The 17,657-nt window shown below is 38.0% G+C and overlaps 1 protein-coding gene across 2 annotated transcripts in view; it reads left to right on the forward strand.

The window, feature by feature from the left end:
* Positions 1-17,657, forward strand: part of EFNB2 (ephrin B2) — a 66,309-nt gene that overhangs the window by 18,332 nt on the left and 30,320 nt on the right. For both annotated transcript variants that reach the window (XM_060769589.2, XM_060769590.2), the window contains exon 2: positions 12,244-12,527. In XM_060769589.2, coding sequence (XP_060625572.1) covers positions 12,244-12,527 — 284 coding nt within the window. The remainder of the gene's footprint in view (positions 1-12,243; positions 12,528-17,657) is intronic.

Consider the following 17,657-nt stretch of genomic DNA (forward strand, 5'->3'; position numbering starts at 1 on the left):
ATTTCATGTTTGGCATGCCACTCTGTAAAAAGACCGGGGATGAAAAATAGTTGTGCCTGTTTATGGTTCTGCAAATGTTGACACTGCAACATTCAAATAGCACATAGTCTCTTTACTGTTCCTTTCTTTCCCCGAAAATGGCAGTATATTTTGCCTTTTATAAACATGAAGAAAGAATGCATGGAATAACAGGAAAGACCTTCATGTGTGGATGTGCTTGTAAAAACACTTGGCATTTGGGTTTAACCCTCCAGTCGCTGAGTTGTTCCATAGATTTATGCAATGATTTACCATCACACTTATTCATATTTTCTGTAATTACTGTAATGTTCCAAAATACATTGTTTGACTGTCTGTTCCTGTGTAAACCCATGGCTTTGTTCTTCTCCTTGATTATCTCACTGGGATTTACAACAGCTTCTTCATGCTCAAACCTGTTCTAATGTTAAGAGTGCAAAAGGGGGCAGTAAAGTGCTATCCAGAAAAATGCTATCTTTTGAAGAGCATTTTTAAAGCAAAATGTAGATACTCATTTTAATCTCAATTTGTTATCTCAATTGTCATAGCTTTGTTATTTTAGGTGACCCTTCCCTGCATTTGATGTTTTTTAAAAGTGTGAGTGTATGTTTCTCTACATATGAGACTTGCCACTTTAAACAATAAAAGTAGTAAACGATGTCGCGGTGGAATATGGCTTTCTCTACTGAGCCCCTGTGTGAAATCTCTATGCTTTCTTTCCTTCAAACAGAATTCCTCCTTTTTCTGCATAGCTTATGACAAAGGTCTTTTGCAAGGCTCTCCTTTTGTAACGGCTATTTAGCCCTCAGTATTAACAGTGTATTCCTGTGAAAGCAATGCTAAAAGGGGAAAAAGGAGAGGACTTTGAGACTAGCAACTGAGATCTGGAGTAGTAAAATGTGGAGTGGGGTCATGGGGTCAAGAGTTGGGCTCTCATCCAGAGACACATGCATGATTCATCAAGAAGTAGCTGGAATGAGCATCTAATTGCACTTCATCTACCCATGGCTTCCTTTTTAACTATCACTCTTGAAGGCTAGTTCCTTTCTATGCAAACATGCCCCTATTTTTTTTTTACTACAGTTGCTTTTCATTCCTCCCCCATCCCCAAGAACAGTAGAACAAGATATTATCCCCTACGACATATAGGGACTGCAGCTGCCTAATTCTTAGATGGTGGTTTTCAAGTGGTGGTGCAAATCTAGCGCAGGTGTTGGAATTCTATATAATTATGAGGTACTGAAATGTTATTGGATTGATACTACAATAGTAAAACAGAAAATTCAGTACAAGAAAAATGTTGCCACACATTTGCTGCTTCTTTATGGGGGGCGGGGAGTTGATAAAGTAAACCCAACTTTTCTAGTGTTTCAGCTGCTTACATACAATGTTCTGGCAATTGCTTTCTGCATCATTTTGCATATTGATCTTTTTTAAATTAAAGGAGGCCTTTGGTTTTTAACTTCCTGCAGCAGATGGAATTTTAATGGAGTGTCTTGTATTGCTATTTGATGATGTTTTTTCAAGTTCAAACTGTTTTAATGTGTGTGTGTGTCTTTAAAATAGAATTGGTGCTTAATCGGTTTTTAACTTTGGTGTTAATTTTTTAGTTTATTCTTTGAAAGCCCATGTTAGCAGAAATATGGGATCATACATGGACAAATACATCCAATTAATTTTATTATATAAGGAGTTTATTATGAAAAAAAATGGCCTGGTTTTTCCCTGTAAGGATGTGTGATTCTTTCAAAAATTGTTTCAACACACATTGTGCTCTGTTTAATTTTATCACATCACCATCTTGTTGTCTGTGTGGAAGGAGACCCTAGAGCTGATTTCTATATCAAATTTCTCTTCGGAAAAAAACTTCCAATGAATGAAGTTCTGTATTGCAATAAAAAAATATTAGATTTGGTGTATGGCCACTAGTCCCTGGACTCAATTTTATTAGTGACAGCACTGAAAACCCGTGTTCAACATGTAGCCTTTCACACTGCTATTATAATATGATGGTGATGGTGATGATGATGATGATGATTTTATTCTTATACCCAACCACCATCTCCCAGAAGGGTCTTGGTGTGGCTTACACATGGGACCAATGTCCACAAAACATAAAACAAAACTATCGACAAAATAAAACATTTAATAGCAGCATCATAAAATACAACACACCAGATAAAACACATTAAACATAACAAAATAAAACATACTGCATTGGAGCTCCATCAGACCAAGTTCAACAAAAACAATGACCAAGATTTCTGAAATGGGCAAGACCAAACTATAAAAGGGCTGGGCAAGGGGAAGTGAATGAAGTGCACAATAGAGTACTATCTGGCGACCTTATTATATCTAATAACTGAGAGTATAAGTTTGTCTATCAGTTGTAGGTTGTTGGGAGTTCAGGTGAACTGTTAGGGAAAATGCATTGAAACATATTGTTGGTGGAAACATAATAATAATAATAATCATCATCATCATCATCTTTATTTGTGCCCCGCCACCATCTCCCCAAGGGGACTCAGGGCGGCTTACATGAGGCCAAGCCCAACAATGCAATACAGCAATATAGAACAAAACACAGCATAAATATAAAGAAATAAAAATACAATACAAAACCATTATAAAGGCATATTACTCTTTTGTAGCCAGGGGGACAGGCCTATGGGAGCACCTTAACGTCCTTTTGTATGTATTTCCTCAGAGAAGATGAAAGCAGACTGGTGTTATTCTCATACATGACACGAGAAGTGCCTTTGAGCTTACCTCGCCTAGTTTGTGCCCATGTGAATATTATTAACAATGTTATCTTTGTGGAAAAAAAGCACAGACCTTGAAATGGAATGTACATTCCAGCCAATGGTCGATAGTACGTTTTCATTACAGATATGGGAAAACTAAAAACAAAACAAAAAAAACCCACTTTCAGTGTAATGTAAAAATACTGATAGAGGGAAGCAAGTCTACTAGTTGCAGTTACTATGGGAACTAGAAAACAGTAAAAGAGACCAAACACATGTAGGGATTCTACAGGCAGTTAGAAGAAGCATTATAAGATAGTTGTGGCTTATACAGATGCTACATTTTTAGAATCTGGGAAGCAGTCAGTTACCTGTTGTACTTCATAATGAATTTCACAACCCTCCTCAGTTATTTTTTTTTCTCCTAAAAAGTCACTTGAGTTTTTCACTTTGTGAAGCAGTGCCACTCATCCTTGCTACTAAAGAGACGATCTAACATATGGGACAAAGACTCCAGATAAATAATTAATGATGTGCATACACATTTTTGAAGGAAAAAGGGATAATCAAATGGGTGTCTTTATATGTTTTAATACTCACAATACTCATGTCTCTCATATGTCATACTTCAGAAGTTTTGAGTAACAACACTATATAATACATATACATATACACAAACACACAAACTCACACATACGTATTAAACTACATAATAAAGTATGAATACTATCATTAAATTATACAATTAAAACACCATTAAAACAGTTTAATAACAGCACATTAATTTTTTAAAAATGAGGAATTAGAGTATTAATGAGCCCACAACATCCACATTAGTCCTCTGGTTGTAACAGGCAGTTGCGGAAAGCATGTTGGAATAGAAACATCTTTGTCTTATGACAGAAGAATGATCATAAGGGTTATGCCATCAGTGTACATTACACTATACAAAAAGAGGAGAGTGTGAGAAAGAGAGCATCCTGTTGTAAGTGCACAATCTATTTTTTTTAAAAGAAAGGGAATATATGGGCAGGAAAGAACAATAGGAAGCTAGCCTAACCTGTCTTGGTAGGGAATTCCACAGCTAGCTACTGACAAAGCCCCCTCTTGTATACACTCAGGATGTATCTTGGAAGGTGATGGGACTAGGAGAAGGGTCCCTCTGCAGATTTGAAGAACCATATAGGCTTGTGTGGATTAATATGGGCTGAGATCCAAAAAATACCTATATTATTATTATGTGTCAAAAGCATTGCATAAATAAGTATAAAACTGATAAAATATAGGGAGTACAAGCAGCTACATAATTTTTGACCAAAAAAGGAGAAACAGCGACAGCATTGTCTGGTACTTCCTCTGTACTTGAGGTAGGACATTGTGGATAAGCATACAGATGCAGAGTTGTTTGTTCTACTCCACAGTCTCATAAGGTGGAGGATTCTTCCAGATAGTGCAATTTTACCAGGTTGTCTTTTGATCTGCCCACTCCTCTTCTGAGTCTGTTCAGGGACTTCCAAGTTGCCCATTCTTGGTTTGAAATACCTATACACTGTAACCTCCTAATTCAGTACAGCTACCTGGCTTTCAATGTAGGTTTTAAGAACATTATAAATTGTAAATGTGGATACAAAACAGTTATGAGATCGTAAGTCTAGTTTATGATATCATAATTGTTTAACGGGATGCAAGTTTTGGTCTTTCAAACGGTATGGATCTATAGCTGTATAAGTTATAATTGTGGCAGAAACAGATGGAAAACAAGTGGAGTTGATGTACTAAGATGATGTTCCTTGTAAACAACAGCCCTAGTCAACATTCTGGCTGCAGCATGTTGGACCCGCTGTAGTTTCAAATACTTTGAAAAGGCATCCCAATGTAGAATGTGTTACATTAACCTAGATGGGATGCAACTAAGGTAAGTATCAACATGGCCAGATCTCACATTGCAAGACAGGGTTGCAGCTGGCACACCAGCTTTACTTGTGCAAAGCTCTCCTTGCTATAAATAAAACTGGGCATCCAAAGTCAAATTTCATTTCAGGAGTATACTCAACCTATGAATCCGACATTTTGGGTGGCATGTAACCCATCCAGCATAGCTTGAATCCCGATTCCCTGATCTGCCATACGACCGACCAGAAGCACCTCTGCCCTGTCTGGATTAAGTTTCAGTTCATTCATTCTTATCTAGATCAGTATTTATACCAGGCATGATCTAACATTGAAAGTCTTTTCTTCTAAGTGAATGTAAAGGAGAAATAGAATTAAATTTCACCAGTATATTGATAATAGCAACCCCCAAATCAGAAGAGTAACTGTAAGACGAAGATGAGGGAATGTGTAGCTCCATTTCAGATGTAATTAATTTGTCCCATTTGTGAAATCCAGCTGTCCCTTTCCAGGATCCCAGTGTCTGTTTCCACAGCCATCCCTCCTCCCCAGGCTCAGGTAGCCTGGGAAAGATAGATGAAATGCCACAGTCCCCTTCCTGCCTTCCATTCCTCCCTCAACTTACCTGACATAGCCTGAGACAGAAACCGGGAGGCCTCCCTTCTCTCCCTCCTCCCTCAAACTGAGGGCCTTGGAGAAGGAATCTCCCCTCCTCTCTCCAAAGCCCTCTGTTGGCTGTTCTGATGACAATGCTACTTCATCACACTAGAGAATGAATCCACATTAAATCTGATTTGTGCCTCCTGCAGAATTCTGGGGTTCGTAGGTTAGGGAGGCTGTTAAAGGCTCCTCCTTAAACTTGTACTCCATAATTCTGCAGGAGGCAGCAATGGGATTTAAAGTGGATTCATTCTCTAGTGTGATGAAGTAGTGACCAGGAAGAAAAAAAGCCTTGAGGTCTTTGTCGGAGGCTTCAACCAGCAAGTGGAGGGCAAAATGCCACCCTTTCAAAATTGCGGGGTTAAGCACTGCTGTTTTTAAAATGCTGGTTTCTCTCAAGTTTTAGGCCTGTGTGGAAGTGGCCTAAGATGAGGGAATGTGTAACTCCATTTCAGATGTTACTCATTTTTTCCATTTGTGAAATCCCATTTATCAGAGTAGAAACTGTTCATCTTTGAAGAGGATGGAATGAAACAAAAGAGTTACAATGGTAAAAGAGAATTAATTGACATTCTAATGACATTTTGTGGTGATCCTTTATTAAAAACAGGTGTTTTTCTCAAAGTTGCTAGAAGCTGCACTTCAAGGACACATGACTGAATATCAATACATTTGTATGCCTGTGTATGTATGTATATATGTGTGTGCCTTCAAGTTGCCTGTTGCCTTATGATGACCCCCATACATTTCATAGGGGTTTCTTAAGTGAGGAATACTCTAGAAGTGGGTTTTTTTAGTTACTTCATCTGAAATATAGTTTCCTAGATCATACAGAATCTGGTACCTTCAGAGTATTTAGGTATTTGTGTTTAGTTAACAGCCTTTTAAAAATCTCCTTATATTTGATACACAGTGAAAGACCATAATGTGGGATAGGTACCGAGGGTGATTTCAGCAGTTGTCAACCCCCCTAGAGCAGTGGTTCTCAACCTGTGGGTCGCCAGATGTTTTGGCCTTCAACTCCCAGACATCCTAACAATTGTTAAACTGGTAAATTTCTGGGAGTTGTAGGCCAAAACACCTGGCGACCCACAGGTTGAGAACCACTGCCTTAGAATCTACTCTGTGCTGTTACAGAAGACCAGATGTGGCATTACGTTGCTATGGGAATTTTGGTTCTTTTTTGTCGCCGTTTACATGGGCACCAATACCTTAAACATGAGATCTGGCTGTATTGGAGAGGTGAAGTTGGGATTTTGACAGAACAAGTGTTCCTTAGCCCTGCCTTAATATTTTGTTTCATTTAAGGCTGGAGCTCACTGTGGAACAGGAGAATAGAGTCAATAAAAGAGTCTTAAGACACAAATACTACTTTCAGACTGGCATCTGGCAACTGTATTCTGGCGATTCTAGAAAAAGCAAAGTAGAAAACATATACTTCACAATAAGAATACAACAAGGCTATAGAGTTATGGAGGAACTGCCTCAGCTATTTACTCTTTCAGAGCTTTTCAGAATGCAGGAGTGATTATAACTTACTATTTGGGAAGTGCTATTCATGTCAATGATGTTTATCCAGCGGTGGCCCTTGTTGTGACAGTCATATAGCTGTAACCTTGATCACTCTGACCTACTTACTAACATCCAGAATCATCCATAATTAGCAACACATCTTCAAGCGATGTGTTTCATTAAGAACATATGGCATTCTTGCTATGTAGTCACTCCACCTCTAATGGGGTAAAATAATCAAGGAGAATTTTTTTTAGCATCCTGATATTGGCATTGATATTGGTTTGCATTCCATAAAAGATCTTTTGGGTGTTGAGTGTGGCAGATGTAAAAATGTTTGTCCTGCTGCTAAGCTGATGGCATGATTCTCTGGAACTGATTCTGCTCCAGTTGAATAATTCAGGAATTTTGTTCTCTGCTTCTGTAAAAATACATTCAATCCGTCTAACAAAGGAAAGAGTGGGAGGTTTGTGTGTGTCAGGAGCAACTTGAGAAACTACAAGTCACTTCTGGTGTGAGAGAACTGGCCATCTGCAAGGACATTGCCCAAGGGATGCCTGGATGTTTTGATGTTTTACTATCCTTGTGGGAGGCTTCTCTCATGTCCCCACATGAGGAGCTGGAGCTGACAGAGGGAGCTCATCCGTGCTCTCCCTGGATTCGAACCTCTGACCTGTCAGTCTTCAGACCTAACGGCACAAGGGTTTAACCCATTGTACTATCTGCAGCTCCAATAAAACAATAAATAAGCATGTCAGGGCAAGGAATTAATGAACATTTAATATAGAAATAGGAATAAAACATTCCCCTTTTTATCATGATAGTACTGTAGCCGAAGCCTTCTAAGCTTTCCATGTGCCTTGCCTTACATGGACTAATAAAGATGAAAAAGGCCTCAATACCCAGCTACATCAGTGGTTGTATTTTTCCCCAAGGAGACCTTGAAGGGTTTCAAATTCAAAATGGGACATGGGAGTTTTTTGCCATGGTTTTGGTCTCCCATGCCATTTTACATCCAAGAAAGTCCTTTAGTAATGGGCAGTAATCTGGAAGTGGGATCCTGCTTTGTTTTTGTTTACATTCTTGACTAGGTTTAAAATGTCCACAAAATAATGGAAAATTTACCCCATGCTCTCTAGAGGGCATTTGGGTCATTTTGGGGGCAATTAACTCCCTGCGAGCCTCACCCCAAATCTAGTCCAACTCATGTTCAGTTTAGGAATCCGTTGCTAAAGCACCTTTGAGAAGTGACCATCTAACTCTACTAAAAAATCTTACAGGAAAAGGTCTACTACCTCTGAGATAGTATTTTTCTCTGTAGAAAAGCCTTTTAAAATGTAACCAGAATATCCTTGGTTGTTATTTGAATCTCACGGTTTGTATCTTGTTTTTAAACACATCCATGAACATTGTAACAAGATTAAAAATCTATTTCATCCACCACAATGTTGAATCAGGCAGTACAAAATACAAATTTGGATTGAAATTTTTCACTCTGCCCCTAAAACAATAAGAACAAAACATACCTCGTCCTCCAGGTATTTATAAGTATTGCAAAAAAGCAATATTTTGATGTCTCTTTTTTACACACATGTCCAGATGCGCATGATTACTTCTACCTCCCATTATATGCATGAAGAAATGTTTTTTTAAAAAACCCCAAAGCTATTATTTTATCTTGGGTTTGTTTTTTTTTAAAAAAAAACTAAACCATATGGCAACATGGCAATGCATTTGTCAACCTTTAGTGGCAATCCTGTCCAGACAGTGTACTGAATGTGAAAACAAAAATTGTAGCATATATAGTATGAAGTCAAAATCTATATCCTATGTTCAAGTTACCAACTCCCAACACTTGTAGTGAAGGAGGGGATGAAGAGAAAAGAGGCAGAATTCAGGAAGCAGCTTGACATCACTTAGTAACAACAAAGAAAACCTCAAAAATGGAAGTAGTCATGTATTGTCTGTATTGGTTTCAGTTTCAGAATTCTATCATGCTGATTCATACTTCAGGAGTAAAAATCAAAAGAGCCACAGCAGCCTTTTCCAGGCTTAGAAAGATGTTGACAAATCTGTTCCAGAAGCTTGTGTATTCTATGTTCCAACTCTTGCCCTTGTATTTTCACATAAAAGCTTACTATACTTAGGCAAAAGGTGCCATCAGGCTGTGCCTATTGGCTGCTGGAAAGGATCCTAGTAACCATATGCAGCTCCATATTTTCTGTCTCGGCAGCCATGAGAAGGGCGAATAAGGCAGACAAAGGGAGATTAAAACCAATTTTGTTCATCAACTCCATCTGGTCGGGTATGCCAGCCCTAAAAGTAATATGTTCTCTGTCTGAGACTGTCTCCTGCGTTTAGCAACGCAGCATTTGCTTGTTTTGTGCCCTGCTTAATTTCTGTGACTTCTTGTTTGAATAAAAATCCGCAATGAGTCATTGTGAACAGTAAAGCAGTTGGAGTGCTGCTTTTTATAGTTCCAGGTTTTTGCATTTGGATTTGGCGCTTAGCATCAACATACCTTTGCTCTCGAAGATACCCGACCGCTACAGACATAATTAACCTCCCCTAGCTGTGATGCTCCAAGCAGAACTCTTTAAAAGACGTGGCCTTGGCATCGTTGGTTTGGCACCAGCCCTGGGATTTGGAAGACTTTTGATCCTGTGTATTAGTTACATTTCTGGTTGAATCAAAGTTTTTAATTAGCTTAAGGGCTGCCGTCTTACATACACCTTTCAAAGTATTGCCAGAGAGCATGGCTGGATTATGGATACTTGAAATGTCTTGAAAGATCCACCCCCCACTTTCCAATGATGTCAGGGCATCTAGCTGACTCCCTTTCATGAATTTAAACCTTCAGGCTACTTCCATAGTACAATGCAGCAATAAAGTCAGAGAATTTGGTTTTGAGATGAATCCATATTTTACAGTTCAAGAAAAAAAAAACTAAGCATGAAAAATACTTATACTTTCTTGCTGTTTAATGTGGAATATATACAACTTTCTTATTTCTAAATTTGCTTTAAAAATCTGCACAGCCCAAACTTGTCCCTATCAATGTCTTTTGTGGATGAATACATGTTTTAAAAAGTAGTTTGATAAGTTAAAAAACTCCAAAACAGAGCAGGGAAATATGAGAAACAACATAGATTTATATCAGTTTTTCTACCAATAACTTTTAAACAGCATATTTGGAAATATTTATTTTCTGTCAGGTTGTACACTACTTTCCTACAGTTCTTAGGAAGGAAAAGGATCAGTCTTGTCTGGATAAGTCTGACACATTTGGAAATGAAGATAACTGAAAAATAGGAGATCTAGGATACTATGTCATTTTATTGCTATATACCAAGTACGATCTAAATCCTAGTGGTACTTCCAACTAGAGAAAAATAGGAAATCTAGGATACTATGTCACTTTATTGCTATATATCAAGTAAGATCTAAATCCTAGTAGTACTTTCAACTAAAGAAAAACTGTTGAATCAGTAGCTGGGTGGTAAATCAAGCCATTGTGTTTATTCCAGGCGGGAACTAGAATTAAACTGAGGTCTTGGACCGTTGTGGTCTTTCCTATCTATAGAGTCTATGTGTCTAATAAGCTTCTTTAATTAAGCACTTAAAATTTTATTGTGATAAATCTGATTAAACTATGTGTATGTGCCTCAATGTATATATGAAAGAGGGAGATTAAAAATAACTGCTGGGCAGGGACTTTCATTAGGAAGCCATTGTTTCAGCGCACAGAGACATTTTCCGTTAAGAGAGATTTTCTGTAGCAACATGGCAGACAAGAAATGATTAGAAAACGAAAGAGGCTTTCATCTGCAGGTATCAGAGGGATCTTATATCCATAGCTCTAAAGACCAGTATCCAAACATGGATTGAAATAAATATAATGTAGGGGGGAAAGGATAACAGTGTCCTTTGTTTCTTACAAGCTTGTGCTTTCATTTTGCAATTTAATCAATTTTATAAGCAATTATTTTCATTTTGAAATATTTACCTTGCTTCATTAAAATTAAGCTAGTTGCTTAGCTGTGCAGCTAGTTGGAAGTAATTAGAAATATTTAAAGTGTCTTTTTGATCCTATTCTTGACACAACGGTTTATGTAGAATTGCCTGTGGTTTGAAGGAATGGTGAAGCTTTTGTGTGTGCTGTGTGTGTGTGAGTGTGTGTGTGTGAAAAATGAAGATGAGGCTGTGCTAAAGGATCAGCCAACAGAAAAAAGGAGGTCAGATCTGGTGCCTGGAGAGAGAGAAAAATTAGAAAACTGCAGCTGCCGTTGGTTCCCTCTCTGCCCATATGGCAGACAGAGAGGGAGGGCATCAACCAATACCTGTGCTGTAGTTAGAATTGCTCTGTGTCAAATAACTGAACAGCTGTCACTCTTATTGGATGGTGCCTGGGACAGTATCAAAAGTGATGTATTCCCCACCCCATAAGTGGGCCACCTCATTTTGGAGAGAATAAAATGCTTCCATTATACTACCTTTCTATTCTGTATCACAAACACAGAAGTAATCTCAAAGCAACACTACTTGCTCCTTTGTAGCTGTTCTCCTTGGAGATCATTTATATACTAATATGCAGGATGTTTCCATGTTCCTGTCTCTATTGTTAAAAAGTGGAGAATGGCCCCCGTAAGAAGGGCTGCATCTACACTGTAGAATAAATGCCATCTGATATCAGTTTAATGACCATGGTTCAATGCTGTGGAATGGTTTTATAAGTTTCTTAACCTCTGAAAAAGAGTGTTTCTGCCTCACCAAACTACAACTTCCAGATTGAGTCATGACAGTTAGATTTGTGTCAAATTGCATTAATTCTACAGTGCAGATGGTACCCAAGGTTCTCTTTCTGGTATTGTCGAAGGCTTTCATGGCCAGAATCACTGGGTTGGTGTAGGTTTTTCTGGCTGTGTATGGCCATGTTTTAGAAGCATTCTCTCCTGACGTTTTACCTGCATCTGTGGAAGGCATCTTCAGAGATTGTGAGATCTATTGGAAGCTAGGAATCCCTTTCTGGGTTTCTCTCCTACCATCTTATCTCTATTTTTGATAATCACCCGAATCTAGCCACTTCATCACATTTACTAAATTCTACTGAGAGCTACACTTGAAATCCGTGAAGCTAATCTTGTCATCACATTAGTTTCGCTTCAAGTGTAGGATAGAGCAGTCTTTACGTATTTTAATCGTGAGGGCCAGCATTCTTTTATAGTGCTGGTACTTGTCATCTGAAAAGTGGTTCTGGTGTGCTGTATCCCAGCACTGTAGCTAGATTGTAGTGCTGGTTTGTTGAAGATTGTGTGAGTTCCCAATCTGCCTTCATTCTCCATTTCAATGTGCCATTTTAAGGAAGACTTTTCTTTAAAATCAAATGCCTCACTTTTGTCTTTTCTCCTAATTCTTGCAGATTCCATCCTGGACAAGGACTGGTACTGTACCCAAAGATAGGAGACAAACTGGATATTATATGCCCAAAAGTGGACTCTAAAACTGGTGGACAGTATGAGTACTATAAGGTCTATATGGTTGATAAAGACCAAGCAGATAGCTGCACTATTAAAAAGGACAACACGCCTCTACTCAACTGTGCCAAGCCTGATCAAGATGTTAAGTTTACCATCAAGTTTCAAGAGTTCAGCCCAAATCTCTGGGGCCTGGAATTTCAGAGAAACAAAGATTATTACATCATATGTAAGTGAACAATGATTTCTGTTTCCTTTCTTTCTGCCGGGCTGTTTCTTAATTTATTCATTGTATTCAATCAAGCAAGAAGCTTAAAGGATTTGTATTGTTTTCTTTTAAAGTATTTTCATGGCAGCTTATTATTAACCACCTTCCCTACTGTTTTAGATCCTGTTTTTTTTTATTTCCAGGTTTTTATAGAACCAATATGGGCTGTGTAATTGTGGAAGTGATGCTAGTAATGCAATTTGTGGAAAACATGAGTATCTTAATTGATTTCCAAAACAATATATGCCCGAAGAAAGATCCTTTTGTGCTACAGATTAATAGAACTGTATTCCGTAGGCCAAACTGTGGAATTGTTTTATTTACATTTTGTGTGAAACCTTAAACCCTCATGATATATTTTTGCAGTGTTAGAGTATCACCCTCTTGAGACACTGTATCTATCCATCAATGTTTGCTAAACGCTAAGCACCAGCAATCCAGTATTATCATAGCATCACTCTTTAAAAACACATCAGTAAAATGTACACTCAGAACAATTTGTAGTAGGGGAAATATATTTTTTAAAATGAAATAGTGTGTTTACATAAGACAATAAGCAACCCTTAAATTAAAATTAACTCACAAATTAGCCTTGTGTATAAAAGAGGTTTTGGTTATTACTTTGTTTTCATCTACACTGACCATTTATTGACACTAGCTTCAAACTGTGGCAGCCCAACAACAAATTCCCATAAAAGTACATGAAAGAAAGCCCTTAATGCGCATCAGTGCTTTTTGGTCTGTATCACTATCATCTGGGCCTCAAACTGGTTCCTATGATTACATGATTTCCCATATAATCATCTACACAGGAATCCGCTTTTTTCAATACTGGTTTGAAACTGCGTTAAATGGTCAGGGTACATGGAACCTTAGGCAGTTTTAAGACCTTTGGCATGTTCCAACAGTTGCAGAAAATCAGAACAGTCATACTCTCACATGTTCATTTAATACATTCATGCTTCCACCCTCTATACTACTAGAAGACACCCCACCCAACCTCTGTGTCATTAGTCTAAATAAGTGGTTCCCAACCTTTTTTGACCAGGGACTACTTGACCAGGGACCACTTTAACCAGGGGCCACTTGACCAGGAACCATTCTGCAACATTAGTACCAAAAGGGTTATGAATCAGTTTTTGGTTAACTTTAGATCCAATTTGGTTATTTGGTGTGCTTATTCAGACAATTGCATTGGACAGAACACATCAGCTCTAGTTTCTCATACAGAACATATGCCATCCAGTAGTCACCATCTCCTCACCCAAAGAAAACCATATTTAATAATCTAGAGCTGATATGGAGTAAATCCGCATGATGAGTGGAGTGGCAGAAGTTGGGATGTGACAAGAGCAGGCATGCTTATGTATCACCCAAGCCTTCATTTCCATAATGCCTATTGAAATACTACAGTCCTAGGCCAGTTATTCCTTCCCACTGTATTTGATGGAAGAGAGGAGGAAAAAACACACTTCTACCCCACAGTTGATCTAATTCCCAATCATATCTTTGTGGCAGGGTTGCTTTGTTATATGTATACTAACTTCACAGATTTTAGTGGAACATTACCCTATCAACAGGCACAGAATTAGTATTTCTTTATGCATTAATTTCCCCCCAGGTTGTCTTGCATAGGTGCTGGACCCATGAATTACATTGAAACAAATCTTTTAAAAATCTCCCTTTTTACTGTTTTTATATTGCTTGAAAATGAATACGTTTAATATTTAAAATCATTTAAAAAATTGAGCCATATTGAAGAAATGGCAATAAAATAAGCAACTCTTTTAATATCATGTTAATTCAGTCTTATTTCTGGTAAATTTGTCATAAATAAAATAAGTGACAGTTGTATAGTTTAGCAATTTTCGCGTAATTAAGCCATGTAGTAATAAGAGAACTGATGAAATGGCAAATGTGGGATGCTCAAAAGTGCAATTTGCTGATTGTAAGATTATCTTTTAAAATATTGCTGTCTGGATAGGCATAAAATGTAGAATCGTTCAGTGCTGTAGCTTCTGACTTTTGAGACAGTGTAGCAGTGAATTTTATTTTGCTTGATTATAAAGTGCAATGTTGAAACCAGAGACAGTTGCCAAGTAGGCCTGATGAAAAAGTGCAACATAAAAATGTCTGTCTCTGCTCAAATAGCTGGTTCTGAGGATGAAATATTTCAGTTATCTAATGCTATGGGGATTAATTCTCCACAGTAGGCCAGCTGTGACATAAATGGCACCATTTTAATTATGACTTGAGAGTTATGGACACAAATGGAACTTCATGGTAGACTGTCAGCTTTGCCGTATCTCTGTCGGTAATCCCTCTGAGTAAATCCATAAGTAGGACTCATTTTCTTCATTTTTGTATAATTATTTCATTATGGCAATAAGGTATAATAGACGTTACATTTCCGGGAGGATTATGGCATTCTTTAGAGGTTATAGAATTCGCTGTCCCTTCAGCCTGGTGCCTCGGAAATGGTGCTAGACTTATCATAATACTCCAGGAAAAATGGCTAAGAATAGGAACACCGTGATGGAAGGCTATATAATTGATGGATGTGGGTGTCTAAAAGGGTCTGATTTCAGGTCAACTGAGACTATACATTCCCAAGCTGAATCCCAGTGAGGTATTTATTTTCTTTATAAAAGGCAGACATTCGATATCAGAAAGGCCATCCGGTCCTCATGCCCACCTTTAGCATCTCCAATATCCACTTATGATCCTTTTTATTCTGTATAATATCTAAAAACAGCACCAAAGGACCTAAAGTTTAGGCTATAAATCCTAACATTTCTTGTCAATACTGGCATATTACTGGAAGAATGACAGTTATTGTTCTCCTTCCCAGAAGCCAGGGCTCGTATCCTATTGCAAATTGCACTTGGGCCAAACAGCTAGTATTTAGGGCAAGTATTTCAGCATTTTTAAGCTGCAAAATTTTTATAGATTATTTTTTGTCTTAACCAAATTAGGTAAACATAAAATCGGCCCCAAACCATATCAGACACCTATAGTGTAGTTGGTAGTATAGGTGGAAGTGGCAGTGCAGATGGAGCAGCAGGAGCGAAATGGCTGTGAATGCTGTGATGACCTGAAAAGGCATGAGTAGGCTTCTTATGTAAAAAGCGAAAGCTGACTTCCTGGTTGTAGAGCCAGAAAAGGGGTTATTTCTGGCAATGGAAATGCTCTTTTGTGGCCTTCTTATCATTGCACACTACTGCAAAAATGTCTTACATTGGCACAATGGAATATTACACCAAATTACCAGCAAATAGCAGATGAGATTTTTTTTCTGAGAACCACAAAAATTAGGAGAACAAAGAAAAGTTGAGAGATTGTGAGAGAACTGTGGCCATGCTGGTGCTTATGAGGAAGATGATGAAGCTGCCAAATGAAAGAAAAGGAAGTCAGTGAATCGTAGTGTGTGGCTACATGTTATTAATTAGTAATTAATCAAATAACCAATTGTCCCATGATTAAACTTAGGCGCCCATCTTTTCTGTTCTAAACATTGCATTTAATGTTTAGCTTGGAGAAGACTGAGAGGTGATGTGATAGTCCTCTGAGTTTCCCACTCATGACCCCTTTCTGCCTGCAAAATGTTTATATGACCCCAGGTATGTAGGGATATAAAATAGATATAAAATAGAATATTTGCAATAAACCGGCATTTGCAGGACTTGTTAAACAGGCTGATTTTCTTTTTTTGTGGAGTACAACTGAAGCAGTTTCTGCAGAGTCCACTGAAAACACTGCATGATGCTCCTTAAAGATTTGTGTAAATGGGTGGTGTTCAGAAACCTTTTACTGTTGCCAAATATTTCGTGATTCCAAATTGCCCTAAGGTAGTGGTTCCGAACCTTGTTTTTAACCAGGAATCACTCTGACCAGGGACCACTTGGCAAGGGACAACTTTGACCAGGGACCACTCTCCAACATTAGTAGCAAAAGGGTTACAAATCAGTTTTTGGTCAACTTTAGATTTGGTTTGGTTATTTGGCGTGCTGATTCAGAAAATGGCACCGGATAGAACACATCAGCTCCAGTTTCGGATACAGAACATATCCAGTAGTCACCATCTGCTCACCCACAGAAAACCATATTTAATAATCCAGAGCCGCGGATTTTATTTTAGGTCTCGTGGCCCACCAGTGAGCCTTAGCCCACAAGTTGGGAACTGCTACACTAAGGGAACCCCATTTGGGGTGAGGACTCACAGTTTAAGTGGCAATGATTTATAAGATGAGACAAATTTGTTTCTGCTGCTCCAAAGACCATAAACCAATGCATTCAGATTGCAATAAAAGAGATTCCTTGTAAACTTTTGATAAACATTTCTTTTTTTGTAAGAATTATTTAGCTGGGTGGTCCTTGCACACACTTTAAGCTATAAGATTCTACAATTCTATTGGTTAAAACAGGGGTCCACAAACTTTTTAAACAGAGGGCCAGGTCATAGCCCCTCAAACTGGGGCCGGATTATAATTTGAAAAAAATAACAATGAATGAATTCCTATGCACAGTGCACATATCTTATTTGTAGTGCAAAAAACACTTTAGAACAATATAATAATTACAATGAAGAACAATTTTAACAAATATAAACTTATTAGTATTTCATTGGGAAGTGTGGGCCTGCTTTTGGCTGATGAGATAGGATTGTTGTTGTTATTGTGTGCTTTCAAGTTGTTTCAGACTTAGGTTGACCCTGAGCGAGGGCTGGGTAAATGACCTTGGAGGGCCGTATTCGGCCCCTGGGCCATAGTTTGAGGACCCCTGGGTTAAAACAATTGAAAATACATTTTTACAAAGAAACAAAGAAAAGAAAGATGTTAACCCAGTTTAGATACAAAATATGAATAAATGAGTAAGAAAGTACTTATATGCTAATGGAAGGAGGACAGAGGAGAAACATGTTTAGCCATCCCTGACAGGAAATTCCAGAACTTTGAAACTCTTGGAACAGGTGTACTTTTCCATCATTTGTAAATTTCCCAAGTACATTTGATTAGTATGTATTCAAGTCTGGATCTTTATATAGCTGTCTATACTATTCTACCTTGATCCCTTTGATAGTTTGCTGTTGTG

This window comes from Anolis sagrei, chromosome 3 (genome assembly GCF_037176765.1).
Source record: "Anolis sagrei isolate rAnoSag1 chromosome 3, rAnoSag1.mat, whole genome shotgun sequence".
Classification (NCBI taxonomy): domain Eukaryota; kingdom Metazoa; phylum Chordata; class Lepidosauria; order Squamata; family Dactyloidae; genus Anolis; species Anolis sagrei.